Genomic DNA, 26,894 nt, shown 5'->3' on the forward strand with positions numbered 1-26,894 from the left:
ATCCTAGCTAAAATTCTGGCAACCAGATTGCTCCCCTTGATGCCGGCATTGGTGCTGGGTGACCAGGCCGGGTTCATCCCGGGGCGGAGTACAACATACGGCATCAGGAGACTGTTTGGCGTCATTGAGGCCCTGGACCCGATGCAGCAGGCAATAGCAGTATTATTGGATGCCGAGAAGGCGTTTGACTCGGTCGAGTGGCCCTTCATGTTCGCAACACTAAGGCAGATGGGTTTGGGTAACTTCTTCCTGAAGCTAGTAGCTCTGTTATACAACAAACCACACTCATACATCACACTAGGGAACACCAAATCCACAGGGATCACGCTGGAACGCGGAACGAGACAGGGTTGCCCACTTTCGGCCCTTATCTTTGCCCTGGTGATGGAACCCCTGGCGTCAAGGCTGCGAGCCGAGCAGTTAGGTCGAGGGATAAAGATGGGTCCGCACAGGTTAATTATCTCCCTATACGCTGACGATGTCATGTTGTTCATCAGCGATCCCCAAACCAATCTTAACCCCGTAATGCGAGAGGTGATAAAATTCGGGTTAATGTCAGGCCTCAAAACCAATCATTCCAAATCGATAGTGTTCCCCCTGACCCCTTGCACTTCGGAGTTTGTAGATGACCACGGGTTCAAATGGGAAAACTCGAAGGTGCGCTATTTGGGGATTAAGATGTCACGAAGCCACCACGATATATTTAGAGACAATTATGTAGTTACACTGCAGTTATTACAAGAACGTATTCAAAGATGGAAATCTCTACCACTAACGCTGTGGGGCAGAACCTCACTGACAAAAATGGTTATTCTCCCCAAACTTCTATACCTTTTCCCAAATATCCCGCTACTTCTCCCCAAATCCTTTTTATCAAAAATCAAGAGCGCGATCCTTGAATTATTATGGGCGGGGAAACCAGCGCGGGTAGCATACAACGCACTTACTCTACCAATATCAAAAGGGGGCCTGGCTCTCCCCGATATAGAAAAATACTACTGGGCGGCACAGGCCCAATTCCTAAGCCACTGGTACTCAACCCACTACATTAGACCACATGTGCAAGTGGAAAGAGCCCTGGCTTCCCCCGACCTGCTAGCTGCAGTCATAATAAGCCACATTCCCGTGCCGCATAAAACACTGAATACAGTCCTATCCACATATGCGATATGGAAGAAGATTGCTGGCGAATACGGAGTGGCTATACGATTTTCCCCCCTACTGCCGATAAAATTCATCCCCGGCATCTCCCTCACGAACGAAAGAGTATTCCTGTTATGGATAGATAAAATAGGGATTAAATCGTTGGGAGACCTCTTCCCAGAGGGCACCTTTCTGACCCCCCAAATGGCAAAAGACCGAGGAGGAAACACATCCCTAGACGTCTTCCTTTATTTCAGACTTCGCCACACCCTCCAGGGGCTATTCCCCACATTCCCTAAACAACCCCCCACCTGGGATCTGTTACACAACACCATTTTAGCGCAAGGTGAAGGTAGTCTGGTGTCAACTCTGTACAAAACCTTGGTGGGGGACACTCGGAAACTTCAACCCAAAGTGCAACGAAGGTGGGAATCAGCGTTACAAGGACCGATTAGTGAGGAAGACTGGGCCTACATTCTTCGTCAGACTCAGAAGGTAGCGTTAAATTCCCGACTCAAGCTAATACACTTTAACTTTGTGCACCAAACATACTACACTCCAGTCAGGAAACATAGACACCACCCTGAAGCGTCAGCCCAGTGCGAGAGATGCACATTTGCCAGCGCTGATTTTCTTCATCTGGCATGGGGTTGTCCTGGTATCCAGCGCTTCTGGACTTCCGTTATACAAATAACATCCAACATTATAGGTGAGCAGATGACCCCCTTACCGCTGGGTCCGCTTTTCGGCCTCACTAAATATCTACAGCCAGCGTCACGCAAGTTAGCAGCGCTCCTCATGGCGCTGGCACGTAGGAGAATTGCTATGTCGTGGGGTCGCGGCCCACTCCCCAAGATAGCTGACTGGGAAAAGGATATAACATATTGCCAAGATATGGACACCAAATTTATCCGAACCCTGCCCTTACATGCGCGCCCTCCCGACATCTGGGGGCCATACATCACTTACCTGATGAACAATGCTGAAGCTTCAGATTCGGACAATCCAAGACCCCAGAGCGAGAGACCATAAGATGGAGGCACACAGGGACAACGTGGAAGACTTTCTATTTGACTTAGACAATGGATAGCGGCATTCAAAGTCATGGTGGGCACGGGGCTGGGGGGCGGAGGGGAGGGAGGACTGTTGTTGGGGTTTGCATTAGGCAGCTCCCTGTTGGAGCACTGCTTATTTGATACAGCAAAAAGTTAAAAATAAAGTTTTTTTTAAAAAAAAAAATTCTGCCCAATCAGAGAAGGGGTGTTGGCTTCCACCCCAAACACCTTGCCACTTAGAGAGATGGCACAATGCTCACCGGACACCAATTAGTTGATGCTAGTACTACTGATAAGCGAAAATGCCACCACCAGTCCAACCGAAGCATTTGCCAGAAATACCAGGCAAGTCATCATCCACTTCATAGTATTAAGGGTGGCATTTTTGGCCATCAGTAGACTAGCATCACTCAGTAGTTAATACATTGTAACGATTAACACTTTTTTTTAATGTGGGGTGCACCAAAAGCCCTGGTCTCTCATTGGATATTGCCACTCAATGTATCTACTCTGAAACAAGGAAAGTATACGTTTGCTGACAACTTTCCATGTACATGAAAAAACACACCTGCTCAAATACTGACATTTCCCTGAGATTTGCGATCCCAATTTATATTTTAATAAATAGGAATCAGATGTTTCTGCAAGTTTTTACACATTTGCTCCGCCTTTGCTTTCACGCAGCTCTGTGATACACAGTTGTCATTAAATCAGTGTTTACACGCCATCAGCATCGTCTAAGCCCTCCTGTAAGTGATCAGACAGAATATTCGGTGGCAACGCTGAGATTAATTGTTTTCTCAGTGCAAGTAATTAGCAGAAATACACTGATCTCCCCTCCATGAACTAACCTCACCACTAGATTAATCAGGGACTACTGTCACTGCAAATGGCTGACCTGTGCAGCAGATGTCAGCCTCAGGGTTGTATTTTGCAGCCCCTCTGTGCCGGAAATTGGAAAGGGCATCAATTAGGCCAGGGTGAGATGTTCTGTGTTGTATTATGTTAGATACAAAAGGAAATCTCTTTGCCTCAGCCAACTCACAATAACAATCACAACGAACCATCCAGTCACCCTCTCTTCATCTCTCTCCTACACTCCGACCTTCCTGATGTAATTTTAACAGACAAGCATTGTCAACAGCCCTCTCTGACATCAATATATTTCAATTCTTTATTTTGTAAAATAACCAAAACAATGGTCTTTCGTTTGGGGTACAGAGGAGGGCAGGCTTTCAGGTGAGCTTTTTCATTTAGGTTTTTCTTTAGATTCCCTATCTGAACATGCGCTGAGGCCAATGCCGCTCCATTTGATATTATTATAAATCAATTCAGGATTGTTCTTCTACTTCTGTTCCTCCTCGGGTCTAACACGTTATAAACACGTATAGACGCCACTCATAACTCCTATGATACTCCCCGCCGAGCACTCTCTATGTTACAAGTCTATTGCTGCATTTCCAATATGTGAGCGATTTCCACACAATTGTTGTTCAGCACTCACAATATTTCTGTGCTATACATCTTTTCCAGAGTTCTGTATAAACACTTCATGGCTTGAAGAAGTCTAACTAGCTTAAATGATTGTGTAGATTTTACTCAATGGTATTTTGGGCTCATGTATTCGTAATGGCTGCCAAATTATTTGATTGGATTTGATTTGGCCTTTATAACTCACACATAAGGAAACAGGAAAAAAATAATTACCAGGACCACAGTTTAAAACACACCCAGAAGAAGCCTTTACATACTTGTGGGTGAGACTTCCTGAGGTCTAGGACTGTGCTTCTTTCTCTAGACTCAAACAAGTCTTTAATAATTCAGGGTCAAGATTCGGTAGGTTGTCTGCTGGACCAGCAGCCGATTAATAATACAAGTCTCGGGAAAGCGACAGGTATTATTTGTGTGTAGATTTAATGAAGCAGTCATTCTCTGTCAAAAGAATCAGATTTAATTGTATTATACTTCTTCACTAGGCAGATAGCTTGTTATTTTGGAGGTTATTCGAGGCAGCCATGCCCTTAGCTATGCTGGTGGTAAGGGGGTGAAATTTCCTCTTCAAGAGAGTCAGAGTTGTGCTTCAACATGTCAGGCACAGAACTTGACAAGTTTGTTTATTTTGCTCACTCTGCAAGTCATAACCCTCAAACAGGTCTGCACCAATCTCCATTGCATTATTACCCCTATAGCATATGATTCACCTCATCTGTGATTAGTTGAGAGTATCGCGTCAAGAAAAGCTTACTACTTACTTAAGATTCAGAAAATCTAAAACATACTCATTCTATGCATAACGTCATTCCTGATATAGAATTTGGCCTTAGTTCCACATACAATCCATACATTGTGATGAATGCTTTTGGATCCTATTGTTATTTTCAACATGCATCTCCCCACAATTCATTGTCCCAAATCAGGACTATCTAATCCCAATACTTGTTGATTTTTTTATTTTAAAACTTGGTATTTCTTCTCTGTCAAGCATTTGTTTAAACACATTCCCATTAATGAACCTCCTGTCCTGTACCAGGGCCAACACTGCCTCAATCATTTCCAGATGCCCGTTCATGTGCACTGCTATCCATGCCGGACCTTCATTCATGTGTATTTCTGCAATGGTGGAAATATATTGTTCCTGATCTGATACCGAAGCATCACATTGTTTAGAATCTTCATCACCTAGATAGAATAGTATTGTGTTTTCATCTACCTGTCTTTGCCAGTTTTTCTTGGGATCCAGATGAATCTCCAATGACTGTTTTTCTTCCCCCCTGTATTTCATCCTGGCATATGAGAATGACAGTGAAACTAGGTACACAGCTGTTTTGAAGATACACCTCCACTGCTCTCTCTAACTTGGCAATGGTGTGCCAATCCTTTGCATTGTTAATCAAGGCTTCAGATGCTTTCTGGCCAAAGTCCACAGAACCCCATTTACCCCATCAATTAGAGGCGACGGTCTCTTCAGACAATGTGTCCCTTATAGGAATGGTGTCTCATCAATTGGCGCGACTACCACTTCTTGCCTTAGTTTATGTTTCCCTACTTTGTTGTCAATATCAGTGGCACCGTCCACCGGTATCTCTTCACCATTGAAATTATGTACAGGGCCCGCAAACTGTCTTCATTTCAGAATGCCTTGTGGGGGTCTCCCTTCATTTATGCTATCCAGCATTTTCATTGACATCACAGTAGCCTGTCATCTGTATCCAGCATTGCAAACACATTACATTTCTCTTCTACTGTGATAGGGGCATAATGACTGTCCTCACATTCTTCGAGTATACATAGGAAATGTGAATTGTTGGTAATCTCAGGGCTGATTTTCCTTAAGCCTGCCTGGCTTCTTGCTAAACAACCGGGCATGTGGAATGATATCTTACCCCCCTTTTTGCCCATTGCAGGTTCAACTTCCCTGTTTATTTTTCTGCCCTGAGGTTCCAATTGAAGCTTTGCCATTGAGTGAGCTCCCTGCATAGTGTGCCCACCGGAGCTCTCATCCCATTGCTTACCTGCATTTTCCCTATTGTTTTGATTTTCTTCAATTACCTTTCTCCTTTGGCATGGCTGCTTTGTGTTTTCATTAAGATCTTTTTCATGTGGCAGGTTAATTACCAAGCGAGAATCATTTTCCCTTAGGGTGTTCCCTTTCTTTTCCTTAGAATCAGGCCTTCAAACTCTTCAACCCCATTATTCTATTCATACTTTCACTTTACATATTTTCATTTTTGCTTCTTTTTACATTTTCACAGTTTTCTTATTCACACCTCCACCTTTCATTCATTCATTCATTCGTTCGTTCGTTCGTTCGTTCGTTCGTTCGTTCGTTCGTTCGTTCGTTCTTTCGTTCGTTCGTTCGTTCGTTCGTTCGTTCGTTCATTCATTCCTTCAGACACACCACACCAAACGCACCTACTTACCTGCTACAATGGATCCTTTCCCCCCTTTTTGAACTATTGCAAACAGATTTACTCACGTTGCTTCTGATGTGATCATTACACACATACACATCATTAGCCGGTCAAGTGGCACAGCGAGTAGAGCGCTCGGTTTGACATCCGTGCAGAATCCCGGCGGGGCCAAACTCAGCCTTTCATCCTTCCGAGGTCGATAAATGAGCACCACACACTGTGGGTAATAATAAGCAGCGCTCAGATACCTGAGGGTTTGTAGCGCTAAATAAATGCCAAATTATTATTATTATTATTACATCTCATTCCCTACTCGTTTCCCCAGTCTGATCCATTCTTTGCACCTCATGAAAGGGTTTTATTTGATTCACATGGACAAACTGTTCCACACTCCAATCCCCTTCCTTTGTCATTATTCTGTACACTACAGGTGAAACTTTGGGCACAATTTTGAATGTGCCACACAAGGATGACATGAACTTAGAATTCTTGCTTTTTCCTTCCACAAAGTTAAATGTATACACCTGGTCACATATTTCATATTCCCTAACAGATGATTTCCTATCATTGTATGATTTGGCACCCTCAGATGCTCTTTCTAGATTTTGCTGTGCAAATGCAAATGTGTGCTGCAAATGCTTTCTTAATTCTTCCACATACTCATGAATTGTGGAGGCATTAACCAAGACTTGCTCATTGGTCCTGTACAACAAATGTTTGCGAAGTACCTTTTTCCTGCCTGAGATAATCTCATGTGGACTGAGATTTGTAGATTTTGATGTTGTCACTCTGATGGACATCAGTACCAAAGGGAATCATGAATCCCAACTAGACCCTGCTTCAGCCACAAACATTTTAAGAATATCAATTATTGATTGGTTGCATCTTTCCACTCCACCACTAGAGGATAGCCGGTATGAAATATGTAGCTTCCTTTTTACTCCTAGAATCTGCCACATCTTGGTCATCACTGCACTGGTAAAATGGCTTCCACAGTTTGATTCTATTCTTTGAGGCGGACCAAACCTGGAAAATATGTGGTTCACTAACAATGTAGGTGCGGGCTGTGTACTACAATCAGGCGCATGTATACAATCCAACCATTTTGACATCAAGCATGGAACTGTTAGCGTGTACTTATTTTCCCGTGATGGCCTTTGGACTTGGCCAATGAAATCAATTTGCAAATCTGACCAAGGCCGTGTCAAACCCCTCTTCATTAATGGTGCTCTATATGTTTTGGGGAGGTGGGCTGGAATTGCGTACACACCAAACACCCCTGGGAATACAATTACACATCTTGGGACATAAGCAGCCAATAAGTATATTCTTTAAATATTTCCAATGTTTTCTACGAACCCCTATGCCCTGCTGGTATTGCATCATGGGCTGATGTGGCATTAACTACCGAAATGACACAGGCATCACCCATTGTATTTGACCTAAAGTGGATTTTCAGACCAACAGTCCGTCTTGCAGCTGAAACTGTATTTTATTCTTCATCATCACACTCAACTCTTCTGTTCCCTCCTATGCTAAGGGATTCTGTTCTGCATCGGGCACATTATTGTACAACATACCCATGATTGGGTCTTCTTTTTGTGCTTTAAGCAAGTCCGGATCAGGCATGTCAAAGCTCCACTGCACTACTGGCTGATGACTTGTTCCTGGAGATTTGGAAAGTGTCACCATGTCCACTTGGATCTCACCGAGCAAGTGTTCAATGGGAAATAGTTCCCACATCACCACCCGAAATGTGCCCAATTGATCAGCTTTGTCATTCCCTTCCTTATCTTCCCCTGGTGTTTTGGAGTGCAGTCATATCTTTCTCCAGTGAATATTCATCTCATACTCTGAAACAAGATTGTCGATGGCCTGAATCAGCTTTCCATGTTTGAGTGGTTCTTTGTTACAAGTGATCATCCCTCTCCGTTTCCATCCTGGCAAGTATTCCACAAAACTAATTTGGGCATAGTCAGAGTCAGTAACCAACACTATTTCTTTTTAATTAGTTTAGTTACTAAATGTTACTACCCATTGTCACCCCTTTGCTATCCCCAATACCCAATGTTAGTATCCATGTAACACACTACACACAGCATAATTTGCTGCACAAATTCTTTAAATCATAGCCTTTCCTACACGCCCTTCTGTCAATAATGTTGGCCTCGCTGCTCATGGCACTTTAAGAAAGGAGGGCAGGGTGTGTTAGTTAGATAGTGGGCGCAGATGCAGAAACCTTTTGTGTTGATGGATGCAGGTCAGAGGCACCCGTTACCTGGATACAAAAATCTGTAGGTTGTGTATGGAGGGCACCAATAAGCCAGGTTAGCTATGTGGGCAACCCCCAGATTGTGGAGTACAACAATTAACAGCATAGTTGTTGATAGAAGATGGATAGGGTCTTACTCAGTTAAGTACACTAGACCTAGCAGGTCATCTGTAGGCCTGTTGGAGGTGTAAGGAAGCAAGATTCTAGTAGTGAATATTTAGTTGAGGCGTGGAGAGTGTTGTCACTTTCTGGATCTTGGTGGTAGATTTCACTGAGCTTAAAGGTGTGGCCCAGTGCCATGCAGTAGAGGTTTCATGCGTCAGCTTGGTTTCCTGCAAACGGGAGTACCAAGAGTTTCAAAAAAGGCTTGTCGTAAATTAGCCCAAGTTTCTGAAGCACAGTTTTTAGTTGGTTACTATTATTTTTTCTTTTCTTTCAAAGTGGTTGGTTGAAAGGCCAAGTCTTGACCTGTTTCCTGGAAGTCAGGTGGTTCTCTTCCAGGCAGAGAGATTTGGGTAGGGAGTGCATGATGGGTTTGTGTTTTACTCCAGAGATCCCTTAATGTATAGAGGCTTGTTTCTCTATTAAGTGTTACCGAAACCTGTGAGATTGCCCAGCCAGCGGCCAGAAGTGATAGAGACCAGCGGGAAGGTGTGCAAGGTCAATACGATTTAACACTATCATGTCGTTTTCTGAAAATTACTATGAAGAGTTACATTTTCATACAACCCGCAAACAGTGCGTCACAATCGAATACCAGTGATTATTTTGTGAGAATCTGTCTTCCATCAAAATAAATGTGTGCCTGATCCAGGAGACATGAGCAGTAGTGCAGCCATTGGGAGTGACCAAACTTAGTCCATCTCAAAATGATGCGTTTACAGGTAACGGCCAGACAAGCGGGCCACAAGTGGAACTTGGCACTGCCAACTCAGCATTTCTTGCTTCCGAGATTGATAAATTGAGCCGCATTATATTGAGTAACCGTAACATTTATTGCATGAAGTCTTATGAAAGGCCGAAAATGATTCTAGCAGGTGAATTATTGGATATGATGATCATCATCAATTTGAAAAAATAAGAAGCTTCATGTGTACCCATGTTTTAACCTGTACCCCCACCCAGCCACACAATGACTAAAGAAATCGCCTCATGCCTCGCAAATCTGCCCGCTGAACTGCATTATTTTAATTGCTTCGGCAAATGCTCAGACCTCTTAATTAACTGGAATGCATCAGATCAGATCAGGGACTTGATACACTGCCTTACATGCTCCAATTAAATACTTAGCTGTAGCTAATGAAATGGACAGGGGAAAACCGCCGAGATACAGTGTGATCTCCCTGCCCAGGGATGTTGAATTAATGTTCCATGGATGTCTCACCACCGAGAGCATACAAACATACAATTGGTATGTCACATCATTTCCTGGGTGTCTTTCAAAACTCTTCCAAACAGCTAAAATGACCAGCGGTCGAAGTGTAAAGAAGTAGTGGAACTATGTTCCCTGCTGGCCTGTCCCGGTTCCCCACAAACCCCATCACCACACCCCCTCCGACTCACTATGCAAACCCCTAAACAAATGCACCTGCTGTTTAAGGGAACGTTCAGTGCAGGGCACTGAAGTGCAAGTTTCAACTTCTTCCTACACTTTTATTTGAAAACAAAACCATTCCGGGACGGTTTAAAAAAAAAAAAGTATAGGAACAGTAAAATTTAATAAAAAAAAGAAGAGCAGAAACGCTCCCAACCGCTCCCGCTCACTTCGACCACTGGAAAGGACATGTCACAACCGTAGTATGGACTGCTTGAAGAGAACGGAGACGGCATAATTTTGCTCTGCACCATACTGTGCACGGAGCAGGCTGCACACAATAGCACTACAATGCATCCAATTGCGGAACAGGTATACCGTGTTACTCTACAGCTATTTCCAATAAATAATTGTCCCCCAACAATGCACGTGCATGGCGGGATGCATTTTCCAGCATTGCCATTGAATCTGCTTGATTTGACCATGTGCTAAAGGCAGACGAATTCCAAGACATTCAGAGCACTTGTGGACGCAGATGAAATTGTATTCATCAAACTGAGTGGAAAGATATGCCAGAATTGTACATTTCTATCCGTGTCCGTGTGCCTGATAAATACTTTAAAATCTCCCAAAAATAGTTTATTCAGACATTCACTGGCCAATATGAGATTTGAGGATCACTATATCTGACCTAGAATTCTACTATTAAGCTGTTCAAATTTAGGACAGAGATTCTTGAAATGAACAAAGTAATCGAAATCCCCACATGAAGGCAAATCACATGGGTAAAAAAGTCCACTTCAGGCTTCTTTTTAAATTGATCGTAAAATAGCACAATGAGCCAAAATACACTCAGATAAACTCGTTGGGGTTCATGTTTAATCGGGACGTTAATCTAAAGCGTAAAAGCCTTGCGTAAGGCTTTTACGCCTTCCATTAATGTTACCCCCCCACATTTTCATTCAGTTGTATGGTGGAGAGGATGGGCGGAACACAATTTATGCTTCTAATGCCTCCCGCCTCTCTGCCATACAAATGCTCCAATATTTGCAGCGGCATGGATTTCATGCCGGTGCAAATGCTGGAGAACCCTATGGAGTCTGCCATCTTTATGCACCAGCATTAAGCAACCAGACCCTATAGAAATCCATTGTACACACTGCCTGCCATCCCCACATGGTAGGCAGCGTGTACAATTACAATTAAACCCTGCCTGACATGCTGGCATGTCAGACATGATTTAATTGTAATTGTGAGCGCTGCTTGCATGCAAGCAATGCAAGCAAGGCTCACAATTTAAAGTAAACATGGCAAGCAAGCGTTTACTTACTTTGCACAGCAGAGTGCAAAAGTTCAGGGCAAAAGGAGGCGGACACACGTGATGAAAATTTGGCAGCAGGGAGCCGTTACATTGCTTTGCAAACGTCATGGCTCTCTGCTGCCAAATTACTAATTTTTATAAAATGAGCTCCTCTGTGTAATTTCCTCATCTGTCTTATTTTAGGTCTGCTTTCCTGGACGTAGCGGCAATGGAGCATGAAGCATGATTTCGACTGTGTGTTTCTCCATTCTGTGCAGAGAAACAGATAGAGTCTCTTCCTGCATCTGTTGTAGATAGAGAAGCTATAATAACTATGGATCACTGCTGTTTTTTAACCTGAATAAAATCAAGAGTAATCCATAGGGATTGAATTGTAATGACACCCGAAATGTGTGCCCATGGCAGACGTCACTAAAGCTCACTACCCTGGGCACATGCAGCATTTGCCACACTCGCTGCTGTGAGCACACGACATGCATGTATGCCTGTGCTTAAACATGCACTCACAGCATTGATCAAAATACATTGTAATGGCATTGAATACCCAGTGACCACCCATATTCCTGTATTCAAAATTGTGAAGGTATCATGAAGTAGACACAGACAACTGAATTCAGGCTTTTGGCTACAAACTGTTTTTCAACAAAAGCAGGTTGGAAAAAGGCCTAACTTGCCCTATGCTAAGGTGGGATGTCCCTACCTAAATAAACTAAGGATAGTCGGCATCAGGAAGTGCAAAGTAAAAGTCTGGCTTTATCCAAAACCTAAGCTTGCCCTCGCAACTATTTGCATACAATGTGTAGGGATGTAAGTTTAGAGCTTCTTCCAACTGGTAGATTGGAAAGGGTTTTCCCTTTCCCAAGGTACAAGATAGTTCACAACGCAAAGGGGTTCCCTTCTCTGCGCTTTCAAGTCTTTCAGCTTTTCCAAAACACAGTTCTTTGTGATACTTTACAGCTCTTCTGATTTGGTTGCTTTTCACCAATTTCACAAAGTACAGTTCCTTCACTTTCGTTTACACCAAAATTCCTTTATATTCAATTACAAGCTTGTTTGCAGGTATTTTAAGTAGCTTTCACATAAGTAGGCATCCTCGGTCTAGGCGCAGTTGTCGGACCTCGCGGTCCACCCTTTACAGATCACGCAACCGACACACCTGTCTTGCCTCTTCTTCCTTGTATGCATGTTGCCACTGTTTCAGCTCTACGGTGGTACTTTGCTTATTCCCATTTCACATCCTCATGCTGATTTACCATTGCTTGGATTGCCACTATTCACTTGTTGCACTTCCACATCTTTCTCTGGCTCTTGTCAATGCTTGCTCTCTCAATTGACACAGTTCCATTATAGCTTAGGAGTTCACAAAACTGCTTTCATTCAGATCAGTTTTCAACAGTACTTGCTTTCATTCAATTCAGACAATATTCATGCATTCCATAGCAATTCTGATACTCTGCATCTGTCTTCCTCGTCCCAGTTCCTGAGTGGTATTTATTAGAGAAAGATTTTGGGGAAAACCATCTAAGGGACTGATAATAGCCTGTAAAGGCTTGGAGGATATTGGACAGGTGAAAGGGAAATGGGGGACACCATGACTCACCCAAGTGGGCTTCATTTTTACTCCCCAAGTCTCCTCCACCCAGTTAGTCCTCCCTCACATAACCACCCCCAGGGTCAGGATCCGAAAGCAACAGCCTTTCCCTGGCAACCAGGGGGGAGAATATTTGGGGAAAAGAAGTGAGGACTCCCTCAGATTCCTCGCAAAATACAACAATAGATGTCTTGAATATGTGCATAGGCTTCATGAATCATATACCAATTATTTGTATGCTCTCAGGGTAGACGTCCATATTTATATTACCTGGTCTGTACTCAAATCAGCTAACCCTGTCCAAAAGAGCATACTATTTCGTTCTGCAGAGCTAAATTCACTCAATCTCATTTGCACCTGAATAGTAGTTTACATTGCACAATGGGTCAGAGATCTATAACTGGACATAGTCATGTCACTTCAAATGGAGTTCAACCAAGTGAGGAAAATGTGCTGGAAATGCAGGGCACAGTATTCTGAACTCACAAAACTATTGTTTCATCTGAAATCAGGACTCCATCACTTGTGTCTTTCTCTTTCCCCTCTTTCAGCTGGGGATAAGCTCCCCGGCCCCCTCTCGTACCTCCTCCTACTGTCTCATCATGCCTAGGACTGGTGTGGTCCACTGGAACCTTCCTATTCTGTATGACTAAAGGAGCACTCTTGGTCTCCACCCCTCCTGGGTTCTCCCACTGGCATCCTTTTCTATCTCCTCTACATCTACCTGGCTTCCTGGTTCTTACCCTAGACTGTGGGCAGCTCATACACCCTTTAGTCGACCCTGCTTTGCTCCTACCACCTCTGTCCCCCTAGCTGTCTTCCACTCCTCCACAGTGGCCACTTCCTCGCATATCTGGTCACTATCCTCTGTTGTTACTATACTTTCTCTTTTACTATCACCATCGGTTGAAACTCCCTCCATCTCCTCTTTACTGGAATCAAACAAGATCACAACCTCTTCCTTCTTTCCAGATTTTGCCACCTCCTTCTCACTACCACCTTGGGCTGAATTTACCAAATGCTGCTCACTACCAGCTTGGCCTGATGTCTCCACCACCTTCAGATTATCAACTCAGGCTGGTGTTACCACCTCCTCATTATCACTACCTCACTATATTTCTACCTCGGACTAGTACTACATCATCCTCTCACTACTACCATGGTCTGATGTTACCACCTCCTTTCATCTCGCAGCTACCACCTCATTCCCTTTAGTTGTCACCACCTCCTACACCATAGCTGTCACCATCTAATTCACCTTAGTTGTTACCCCATCCTTTACCTTAGTTGTTACTACCTCCTCAAGCCAAGGATTCGGCTGATGTTCGCACTTTCTTCACCATTGCTGCTACTACCTGCTACTATTCAATTGCCATCACCTCTTTCATGTTAGTTGCTACCACCTCCTTCTCTCCACCGCTACCCCTTTACCATTCATCTAATCCACCCCATCACCATTTTCTCCAATCTACTCTATTCGTCAGCCTCCTCAAACATGAGCCTCCCACTCCTGCAATCTACACCACCAGTCGGTTTGAACATGTGGTTTGTAATTATGTGAGGAATGGGGTTGTTTGTTTTCCCTATGTGAACCTTGTATAAAATCGGCACATTAGTGTCACTTCAACTAAGGTTTTTTCAATTAATTTTCAAGGGTTTTGTTATGCTATACCTCCCACCACCTGTAATTCTGTCTTTTATTCTGATAACATGCCCAATGTCGTATCATTTGTTATCAATATCTCTTCCTGAGCTATGCAACATCAGGTTTATCAAGTATTTAATCTGTTTCTTGTGTACACTAGATAAGAAGAGTTTAGCAATGTTATACTGTGATGAGGAAGAGCGAGGTGGGGTTGGTGGCTGACTGCGATGAAGGAAGACTGAAGTTGTGTAGTTGGGGACTGTAATGAGGAAATAAACAAAACAACACTATCCCTAAACCCCAAACCTTCACAAATCATCCTTTTTTACCTTGCCCACACGCTCCCTGGCCTTAATACTGCCCTGCTTACACCCCTTGTACCTATGAAAACATCCCAATATCATCGATATTCCACTCCCCTACCCTGACCAACGCTCTTTCGGTCAACAAAGAACCCCAAATGTGTTTATCAAGCTCCAAGATGAATTACGAATGTTCTGCAATCATGTGCCCTGTTTCAAAACCCAAAGGATTAGTACATTTATTTCAGCCACCATATTTCATCACTCCTTTCCTCAAGTAACCAAGGTCTTTGGTATGTGTGGGCTGGAGGTGCATGTATATGGAGAAGTCATCATAACTGAGTTGAAGGGGCAGCTTTACACCTCTTAGCCCACTCTGTGCACTCTCTAAGTAGAGGCAGATGTTCACTGATCACCGTCATCTTGGGAAATCATGGAAATTCAAGCTAATCAACAAGGTGGTTGTCAGGTTTGAAAGGGTCACAGGTGAAGGATAATCAAGTCAAGTCAAGGAGGGAGTTGTTTCCAGCCACCTGCAAGAAAAATTAAGTGTGAAACATACAAGTACCAGAATGCTTAGAGTCAGTTACCTTGCCACACCTGAAAAGGAAATGAAGACACACCTGAAAAAAGCAAAGAAACACAGCTTCCCTGAAGATTGATGGAGTCATGAAAACGTGCGTTTGGAGGAGAAGCTAAAGCAGGAAAACGTGACTGGCAACAGAGCGCCTGCCTTCTCACCAATTCTTAAACATAATCATGTCCCCTCCACTGTACTTGGATTTGTTTAAGAGGAATATTCAGCTAAGCCATGCATTCCACAGGGCCCCCACTAACCATCCGTGGAGGTTCATCTGCAGATCAGAGCCACTGCGCATTGTGGGCATGCAAATTAACTAAGCATGCTTTTTGTTCTAGAAAATTATATTTGTCTTATAGGGCAGCACTATTTTATGCACAGGGTTATCCTAGAGAGACAGCTCTGAAGGATGCAGACTACCAAATATGATATGATATGATATGATATATTTTATTTGTATCGCACATTGGTTTAGAAAGAGATATTTTACATGCCAAGACAACAGAAGGGGGGCACTCTGGAGGTCATTTTAAAACTGGTGTGTGGTATAGTAAGGCAAAGAAACAAGGCCTAAAGCTATTTAGCCTTGCTATATCACTCTGGGAGATCTTACAAAGGTTTTGTGGGTGGGGTGGGAGATGGAAGGGGAACTACGTTTCTGCTTGTACTTCCACTCCAACTGAAAAACCTCTCCTTTCTACACACGCACTAGATTGACATACTGGCGTAAAACAAATGGATTCCCTAAAATCTGCTTGCAACCAGCAATTGCTAAAAGCAGGCAGATTCCATAAGAATCCATTGTAAATTCTGTCTGCAAAGTGTAATTTACAGATAGCATTTACATATTTGTAATAGACCGTAACATGGAACCATAAACCAATTTCACCTGTTTTTGCGCTTTCAATTTCAATCATATTTTGTAAATGTTGAAAATGGCACCCTGTAGACCCAACAACATTAACTGCTAATTTTGGTAGTCCCTGGCATGCAATTATCACTTTTCACAAAATGAGCATCATAAACTGCTTCTTTAGTAAATGTTGTATGATGCTGGAGAACAGGATTTTAAGATGGCAACTTAAATGCCTGCATATGCGTCTACAGCTAAGTCTACATAGTAGGCCACCTAGACCTATGTGCTATTCCAAGCCCCTAGAATTTTTCATCAGATCCCTTCCTCAAGTAAAATGGTTTCACCCTTGTGACTTGATACTATATGATTCAGGCAACCCCTGTCTTCCTTTCTTCATTAAAGAGGAGCAATTTCATGATGTCAAAGTCAACCAATAACTTTGATTGGGTTGTTTGTCCAAACCCCACTATGTTGGAAGGCCCCTCAAAGCCATGAAAACCTCAAGTAGCAGTGTCACCAGTGGTACCTGCTTGCTCCTTCACTCATTGAGTGGAGGTGGCTTGCCCGACCATGGTCAAGGCAGCAGATTGCAATCATGATAGATTGCTCTTATAAAGTAGGATTATCTGAGATTTAGCAGCATCTAGGGCTGCGTGATCTGTTCAATAAACCAACCAATAATCCTCTCACCAACAAGGATTTTTTTACCTTTCACTATCATCCATGGCCAACGTCCATACTTATGCTAGTCTCTGTCTTCTCCTACTCGTCTTACCTCTCCTTTTAACCGCCTCCTAATCTTCTACTTAAGACAGTTAGTAGTCTGACACCCAAGTCTTTTTTATCCACATTCAAAGTCTCAGGCCTGCCCCTGCTCTGTGGCTCATGCATGACCCAAGGCCCATGACCCAAGGCCCATTTCCACTCTAAGGCCCATGCATGTCCTGAGCCCCTTCACCACTCACTGGTACATCCCTTCACCAAGGCCATCACTGAAATTCACTGGGGTCACAATTCAGAAACTACATAACGTGTGGTTCATCTAAATGTTTACATTGCAATTCATTGCCGCAATGTTCAGCCCTCATAGGCACCCTTGGATTAATTTAACTGAGAACTCAAGCGTCTGGTCACACGACTACCTGTATTGCCCACATGAACAGGCAATAATGAGCAGATTACAAATGATAATCAGCATTAATTTTAGTCTGGCCATCTCGTCACAGTCCTTAATATGAAAGTCTCCCTGTCTTCCAGACAGAAACCAACAAAGTTGTCAAAAATGTACTGCCCCTCCAAACCCCCCATCTGTCTGTGTTTTTATTATTCCCAGACACGAAGGTAGATGATCTAGTAGGGAGAAGAGCGAGTGACCTAGGGACTCTGACGAGAAAGGCAAGGACAAGGAGTAATGATGATTACCTTACATAATTTGCATTTATCTTCCATCCCTCGAGTCTCTTCATAGTCCTTACTACTGAAGATAAAGAAATAGTTTTTTATATTCTTCTGCCAAATTTCAAGGAAACAATTTAAGTACAGCATTCTACGAAGAACCCGCATGAAGGATATGTAATCCAAGTGGAAGTAAAAGTTCCACTGTTGTTCAATCAAATATTGTTTTAAAATGGCACACTGTTACAAATGTATTTTGTAAATATGATATTAGCATCAGCTTGGATGCAGCTCTTTTCTTAGCAGGCAAGTCTGTAGAGGATTGTTAGCAGTCCCAAGCCTTTCAGCATGGTGAAGAGATATCTATTTACCCATTGCAATTCCACAAAATAAGAAGGTAGACTGGCTGAAAACCACCTGTATTTGTCGACGTTCAGAGAAGAATGGTGTAGTGGTTGATGAAAGAGGTTCACCTCTGACAAGCCATAGCCGAGAATACTCACGTATCGACTGTCTCACCAATAACAGTTAGGACATGTCATCATCAACGATACTCATTGCCAGTTGAAGTAATGGGTGCCATGCACCGGCCACCTGATGACATCAGGGTACCAGTCATTCGGGAAGAGAAAATGAAGATGTATAGTGAAGGTTATCCATGAGGCACCAAAGCTATACGTTTGGTGTGCCACTGTCATTTCTGATTCTGAAGAATAAAACATTTGCAATAAGGCAATATGGAACTTAGCAATGTATTTGAGGTATTAGCAACCCTTACGGGGCCGATAGACAGTCATCTCAATGCATTAATATTAGCAGTGATCCATTTAACATACTGTGAGAAACCTGAGGGTATTCTCCCAGTAAAACCTCGGGAATCTCTTATTCAGGTGGCCAGTACATGGCCATTGCTGATGGATCCAGTTCCTGGGGGTGGACCAGTGAGGGAGGATCACCTGGGTAAGGGAATCTGGTGTTGAGCTTGGGGGAATACCCCAGGAGAGACGCAGTATGTTAACAGGGAAGAAGACGAGGATGAAGAGATCCCTGAGACCAAGGGGTGAAGGCATCACCCAAGCAAAAGACATTAAGAAATTGAGGGCGGAGAAATCCTGTGAAAGGCAAGAGGGTTCCGAGCCTGACCAAGGGAGATCCAGTGGTGAAGCCATCACCTACGCATATAAAGAGAAGAGGGGTCCGAGTCCGACCAAGGGAGATCCAGGGGTGAATCTGTCACCCATTGTGGGTGCTCATATTGATCCAGGGATTGATTCCAGTTATAAAAGATACCTATTAACAAGTTGTAATGAACAATGTAGACCTAACTGCGTTTGTTTTGGATTTAAAGTGGCAGTGAGAGACACTTATCAACTGGATACTTTTGAAACTTAGATTATGTGACACACAATAATTGGAAGTTCCAAGAACCGTATTGAACTGTACTGGTTGAGATACTCAGTAATTGTTACTAGGACTAGTCAGTCCTCCAGGTGACGAATGCACACCATTCAGCAATAGGCCTTGAAAACGACCAGGTGGTTGAAACATGTGTCGGCTGTACACCAATTGGAATAAATCTGGCTATAAGAGCCTAACTATGTATTTTCTGTTTTTCTTATGTATTTACCCAGATGCACGTCGCAGATACTAATCTAATATAGTAACAACTTATTGAATTTGGTGTTTTCAGAGAGCGAGTTACCATCACAAATCCTTATTAATTCTATTACCACCCAAAGTTGATTGATAAAGAGATATTTTTGATCAAGATACATAAAGGGTCAATACCCAGAAGAGGGGGACCCAGGGCTGAATCCATCACCCAGTGGAACTTTGGAAACGAACTTTCATGTGTTAAAGGAACTTTTGTTTTTGTTATTTGAACAGATCAGGCCCCGAAGGCAAGAGACTTTCTAAGGAAATGAGACTTGGCCATCGACGGTCTTGAGAACTGCCATTGGAACTGTCGTCTTGTGCGGGGGAAGCCCGAGACTGTACTGTGCTCCAAGCTCCCATCTTACCCTGTGTCCAAAATGTGGGGAAGGGAGGCCCAGAATACTGCATCCGGACATATTATTTGAGAACACTTCTTTCTTTTCTTGAGAACTATCCCACACCCCTTTTTGTATTAGTTGTGAGGTTTGGCAATAGGTTTCTTAGTATAGGCCCTTTTATTTTTTACACACGCTACTAGGGCTGCCTTATTTTTCATTTGATGGTCGACGCTTGCTCCCATCTTAGATTTAGGTATAGAATAGGCATTTTTCCAACCTCGATACAGAATTAATTGTTCAATAAACACCCTTAAACTGTGATCACTTGTGTCTGTCTTACTTGTTGTCATCATGAGTTCCTCACAATACGTAGAGAAAACATCCACAATGGCTTACAAGGAGCAGTTGAGACTGGAAAGGATATTAACAGTCACACATGTGTTGATAACCTGAAGGCCATAGGCTAAGAATAGAAACAACAATAAGAGGTACTTACGTTTCCAAATTCTGTGTTGCGAGGTATCGAATGCACCTTAAACAATCTGACATGGTATGGCAAAAGTATTCTCCCTGAACTGATGCTCTTACCAGGAGAACCTGAAAGTGAGGGAAACAAAGCACAGTAAGGGGAAGAGTCGACCCTTGTTGGTCAACACTTACAGTGACCAGTATGTTTGTGCTGTAATCTGTTGTATATGAATAGTAGAGAGCAGATACTATGTCTGGAGGAATACATTAAATCTATAGAGAATATTCACTGAATGTCAGTAAAGATCACTGGGAAATGTGAAGATGAGCACATAGGAACTGGGTCCCAAAGATCTCCATTTATGATCTTATTTGCACGCCAGTGAATTTCCCCGCTTACTGAGCACCAACCCCAGGTGGAAGAGGGCTGTTGCTGGACACTCCGACTCTCTATGTGCCAAGTATACCTGTAGAGTGCTTTAACCCATGCAAATCATATTGAAAAACTTGTATACATAGTGTTCACCAATACTCCAGTGCTCAGTTGTCATGGCATGGACATCTCTTGGACGTCAAAATCTCACTCATAGAATAGCCTGGATTGCGGCTTAACTTCAGGGTGCGAGGATTGCTTCCTGGCCAGGCAAGAGTACATGCTCTACTGACAGATCTATTGGTTCTCTAGACAGGTATTCACATGAGAAAATAACTAACAAGGTTACCTTTGTGTCCCCCATGCCGGACCCTGATCGAGATGGGAGGAGGACTGGGAATTGAACTATCACAGCATAACCCATTAGTGTTTGATAGAGAAACCTGTATCTGAAAGAGGGGAATCCTGATATTGTCTGACTTGTTTCCCATGTAACTAACTATCTGTATTGGTGAAGGCAGAAACTGTTGCACATTCAGACCTGCTCAGAATACGGGACTGACAGTCTCCTCTGAGAATTTACTACAGAAAGTCAGAAGCCAACCATCGGGCCCAAGGATTACTCATTAATGGATGAAAGAATAACAGCAGGAGTGTGAGTGAACAGAGCATTGGCTGAAAGAGAACTCAGAAACCATCCATTCATATATGTCATTCTATAATCCATTGCAAGGACTGAGGATGGAATTGGGGTGTGACAGCCGTAGGACCCTTCAAATATTTCAACTCTAGATCTTCATGTGCATATTGCATGCAAGGACTACATGTGCCCTGTCAGCTCATGTTGTCATCTATGGAGAAATGACATTCGGTTAGAAAATGTGAGGATCAAAATGTGATACTTACAGCTGTGTAAGCCATATTTAAAGAGAACACACTTTAGTAATTTAGCCATGTCCTCGGTTTTAAGTGATATGTAACCGACTGATAGAGTAACGGAGGAGGTGACCGGAAGTGGAAAAAGTGTCCCGGAAAATACACATTTTACACAATAAGTGATATCCCCATGTCAGTACACTGTTGCCTTCATATTATAAAGCAAGTAGCGTGTTTGTGTATAAAGTCATGGTCCTTTTGACTGACATTGAACGGCAATGGGATTCCAGTACTATCATATACAGATGATAGTGTGTTATTGGTCAGAACACCCAAATCTCTACAGGTACTTATTACCGCATATATAATATTCACGAGTGAGAGGGGCTTGGCAGGGAATCATGAGAAGTCGTCAGTTATGGTCTTTACTAAAAAAAAAAAAGAGGACCGCACATGCACATTTCTTTTTAAGATAATGTGGTAACAGAGCGCACTAGAACATACTACTAGTTAGGGGTGCAATGTTCAGAAAATGTGATTAATAGATCCTGCGTTAATAAACAAACAGTGAGAATGATGCACACTATTGGGGGAATAGTTTTTTTTTTTTAGATAAATGTAAGGCACAATCCTTGACAGTGTTATATAGGGCTTGTGAAGCCAAAGCAAGATGGATCACATTATGTGGCCTGGGACTCTGGGGCCCCCAGAGAACAGATGACCTCTAAAAGGTGCAACATGCGTTCTGCAGAAGATTAGCAGTGCTCCCCAAAGCTGCACCATCTCAGACTATTTAGAAGATCTAATCAAACGCGCCTCTGTACCAACCTTCTTGAGACCTCTAATATTGAGCAATGTGTTGAACTCAGACAGGGGCCTAATGATTCCTTGGGTGAGTTATGTGTGAAAATCCCCGTCTAAGGGCTGAGTCTCAGGAACAGTTGCTTATGGTTCTCATATGCGGAAAACTAAAATTAGAAACCGTTCAAAAAGTATAGAAAACAGGTTTAAACAAAAAGGGGAAGAATTGGAACTGAGTAAACCGTTAAACCAGTAATTGCAATTCTGGAAGTTTCTAGGTTCCAGGATCTCAATCGTATCTTATGCAGAATATCTTTTATAAATGACAGTTCCCATATTACATGGCTTTGTTTTAATTGTCCTAAACGTAACACAATGGGTTAGCCTTCCGAGTAGTCCAGGAAGGCTGGTTGATGTGACCGGTTATTTCTACCCACATACTACAGAAATCTGCTTTCATGTTCTTGTTGCACAAAGTACAATGTTATAAGATGAAAACTGCTTCATCCCATATTTTGCAACAGAAATCTGAAGCAATGTTGTCCGTCATTTATTTTTCTACTTTGGGCTAGTGACAGAGCAGCTGTGTAGGCCCATACATGTTTTTAAGAGCAGCCTTTTCCATTAAGAATACATTGATTAACGAGTAGATAGGTATCGCTAATGAAGTGGCATTTTATTATATTATTAACTAGTGTGTTATTTAAACACCATTGTTGTCTTTGTATTGAATTTTTAAACTGCATGAATATATTGTATATTGCAGAAGTTGAATTTTTCTGGTTGCTATAATGTTTAAGATGTTGCTAGATCATGTTTTCTGTGTGCAATGTTTTATGGATTATGTTTATTTGAGGGAATAAACGATAAACGAACGGTAAAATGATTATTTTGTGCATGGAGGTAAACAAATGTTAGCAAGAGCCTACATTATTACCTTTTTCAAACACAAAACGAAAACCTTTTGAGGTGCAATGTATTAAACTGCAAAACATATTTTTCTGCAACACATTAGAAGCTACATATTAGCTTTCTTTAAACATAAAAGATTCTACATTGATTATATGGATCAGCAAATGTAAGCTCTCTTACATTAGATTAGGCAAGAGGAAAGGTATTAAAGGGGATGAAGGTGTATAGCCATGCATAATAAGTTATAAAATATGCCCTACTGTACGTAGAAATCACATTGCAAGTCACATCGCAGTTCCGGTACCTTTTAAAGGCTGGTCCGTTCGGCCGTGTTCCTCTCTTTGGTCACGGAACTCCTTGGTGACTTGCAATATCCTTCTAACTACAGTACGGGGTACTTTATCCCATATATACACTCAGTGCTTCTCTTGTGAGACACCATTATTTTTGTAGAAACATGTTGTGAGATGGACCTTCATCTGCTTCGTAAGGCTGTCAGTGTAATGGTTGTCTGGCTTGAGCAAGGTGCACGCCACCCCCTCTTATGGATGTGACATGGCACTCAACACTTCCTGAGAGGTTTACACTGCCATTAGCATAACTGGTTGTAATTGGACCACAGTGGAAACACATATACATCCTCAGGAAACTTAGTGCAGCTCATCTCCTCCAGACCAGCCCTACCATGGCCAAAATAGGTGGCGGTACAATACATTTGCATTACAGTGGCGTGTCCAGACTCTTTCGACTGGGGTGGCCCAAGTGGGGCACTGACTTATGCAGGGGTGGCATGATGAATGAGCTCACACACACACACATAATGATCATAGTTTAGGATAATGGGGTGACACCTGGGGTGGCCATTCAGATTCCAGGGGTAGCATGTGCCACCCAAGGCCACTCCCTGGACACGCCACTGGTTTGTAATGCAGCCTTTTTACATTTCTAACGTATATTGTATTGTATTGTACTTGTCATGTGTATAGCGCCAATTCTACCATTATTATAGTCTCATTGTGCTGTTAGTCGGAATGCCCTCGGAGGCCAAAGTCTAGAGTGTTGGATGTCCTGGAGCACGATTATGATGCATGTGTGCATTTGGCTGACAAAGCCTTAGTATGGCTGGCCAGGCTCCGGTAGTGAAGCAATCCATGCGGTCAGGCATGTGGATGGGTACTGAGAAGAGTAGGGGTGGCATCAGTGCTAGAAACTCACACTTATTCAGCATAGCATGAAATGATCATAGGATTGCGCTGCATTCTGCTGTCAGAGGTGTTGAGGCGTAGTCAGGTGTAAGTAGGCAGAGAATTTATGTGAACCGCACAACCACATTTTTGTCGTAGTCCTTGCTGTATACTGATGTGTGTGGTTAGTCATGCCTGCGGCCAGTGGAGTGGTGTATTATACGTACCTTGTCCCCATTGATGGCCCTTTGATGTTCGGGCTCCCACTCCAGTATTTTGGCTTCTTAGGTTCATTCTTGTGGCTGCAATAACAGTCTATGCTTCAACTAATGGGGTCGGATGTACAATTGCCGCGGTGGCGGTGTTGGTTCTATGACATCACTTTGTTTCTATTACTATAGTTGTGATCTGCCCGATTTCTGTGCATGCCTGGTGCAGCCATTCATCAATGCCCTGATATTACAGATGTGAGTGCTGTGCATCAGCTAGTGCTGCTTGAATGAAGGCAGGGACATGAAGGATGTATGAGAGTGTGGGTGGTCCAGGTCACTGCAAACGTGAATAATAGGCACACACATCTGTACGGCTATATCACACCATTTCTCGCAGTCAATAAAGATGAAAGAGAAGGAGAGAGATTTGTTGATGGTACCTCTCTGGAACTGTGCCACGGTGGGCAGTAGAAGAGTGAATCAAGCTAGAATGTTTTGGGGAAACTCCATATATCGATCCTCTCTGTACAAAGATCCGCCGCAGCCATGTTATGTTCTCAACATAGGAGAAGAATGGCCGGCAAGTGCTTGCCCATTCTTTGAGTATTTTGGACTTTTCCTGTGGGCAGACTGCAACAGGGAGCTCTTGTCACCACCAGTCAATGCATGTTGATTGAAAGGGTGGGAGAAGGGCGAGATGCCCTGATCGGTCCATAGTGGAAACAGTTTGTATATCCTTCAGAACTACAAATGCAAGCTGTTTTCTCACAGTGTATAAAGCTCAGGTTATTGGTGCAAGTTTGCATGAATTGGGGCTTAAGCCGACTACCTTGTGGTTGCAGGTCATATGGTAGTATGGCATGGATGGCCTATTGGTAGAAGGCCAGGAAAGCTGATGCATTTTGGGAATTATGTGAACAGGTCCTGTTCATGCCTGCATGTAAAAACTGATCTGCAACAGTGTGGCCCTTAATTCTTACCTGTAATAGGGACCCTCCTAACATCCACAAAAGCGCAGCTCCAGCGAAATGAATGTACACATATCTTATGGCCCACAACCGCATGATCAGCCTTATTGATGTGAACTTAGCATTCATCCATTTTATGGCCCGCAACAGCATGGTCTGCATGGGAGATTTGGGAAAGGTGATGACATCAATGGACTGCAACAGCACAGCCGTGAGTTGGAAGGGGTATAGAAGTTGGCGAGGTGGGGAGGGGGGTGGGTGAGTAAGCAACAATGCACCCCTTTTCTTACCCCATCATACCTTATTTTGTATGCACCTGCAACTGACGACCACTTGGTCCCTGTCTCTTTGTTGGTCCCCACTTGGAGACAGAAAAGCACATGCATAGGATAAGGAGGGCGGTTTCTCATACTGCGCTTTGAAATTAAGGGAAAATCCCAGTACATGTTAGGCAACCTCATTACTTTCTGTTTCGAAGACATAGAGCCTTCAATAGTAAGGATTGTGAGAAGACTAGGGGGCATCAAATATATTGATAATGTTCTGACTTTGTTGCACTTTCTAGTAATATTCCAAAAGGAATGTGTGAAGTTATGCCCATATATTTAAGAGAAATGTTAAGAACGATTCCCAAAACATTCATTCCATCCATTGCCTGAACACTATCATTGTTCATTGTTCAATTGCACCTAAGTCGATATTGTGATGCATACAAATGATACTGAACATAGTTTTTTTCTTATCTCTACTTACAGAATTTGTACCAGAACAGGTTCTTGGGCCTGGCTGCTATGGCATCCCCATCAAGAAATTCCCAGAACCGACGCCGATGCAAAGAGCCACTCAGGTACAGCTATAACCCTGAGCAGTTCCGCAACGTGGACATCCGGAACGCGCACCAAGCAGCAGCCCTGCCACGGTCCACCAGCGACACTGACCTGGTTACTTCAGATAGCAGGTCTACTCTGATGGTCAGCAGCTCTTACTATGCGATAGGGCATTCGCAGGACCTGGTCCTTTACTGGGATATCAAAGAAGAAGTAGATGCTGGTGACTGGATTGGGATGTATCTCATTGGTGAGTGATCATTCAACTTCCCAAATAAGATTTTCTGTGGACAAGTGTGTGTGTGTGTGTACATGAGTGAAAGTGCAAAGGCTGCAATTGTTATACCTTTTGTTTGTGATCGTAATACTTTTTCAAGATATACTGTGAAGGGAGGTTGATAAAAAAATGCACAATCCTAATAAACTGGATTTACCACAAGAAGATGGTAGGGTCATGCGACAGGAAAAGGAGAGAAAAATTGTGCAAATTGTGAAATTCAATTGTACAACAAGAAATGTGACAGAAAGCCATTCATTATGAAAATAAACTCACTAGTTGTAAAAAGTTAACACTTTTATAAGGAGCTTCTGCTTCATTTCAATATTTATTTATCGCCGTTTCTGTTTTCCCATTATAAGCATGGAGCTAGGCCTGCATAATGGTGACCCTGAAG

General features: G+C 43.0%; 1 protein-coding gene across 5 annotated transcripts in view; it reads left to right on the forward strand.

The window, feature by feature from the left end:
• Window positions 1-26,894, forward strand: part of HECW1 (HECT, C2 and WW domain containing E3 ubiquitin protein ligase 1) — a 1,624,660-nt gene that overhangs the window by 461,557 nt on the left and 1,136,209 nt on the right. For all 5 annotated transcript variants that reach the window (XR_011274209.1, XM_069613305.1, XM_069613307.1 and 2 more), the window contains one exon: window positions 26,149-26,470. Coding sequence is in view for 4 of the 5 variants with exons in the window: in XM_069613305.1 (XP_069469406.1) it covers window positions 26,149-26,470 (322 nt within the window). In the remaining variant the exon portion in view is untranslated. The remainder of the gene's footprint in view (window positions 1-26,148; window positions 26,471-26,894) is intronic.

The sequence above is a fragment of the Ambystoma mexicanum genome, chromosome 5p (genome assembly GCF_040938575.1).
Source record: "Ambystoma mexicanum isolate Mex_15411 chromosome 5p, UKY_AmexF1_1, whole genome shotgun sequence".
NCBI classification, from domain to species: domain Eukaryota; kingdom Metazoa; phylum Chordata; class Amphibia; order Caudata; family Ambystomatidae; genus Ambystoma; species Ambystoma mexicanum.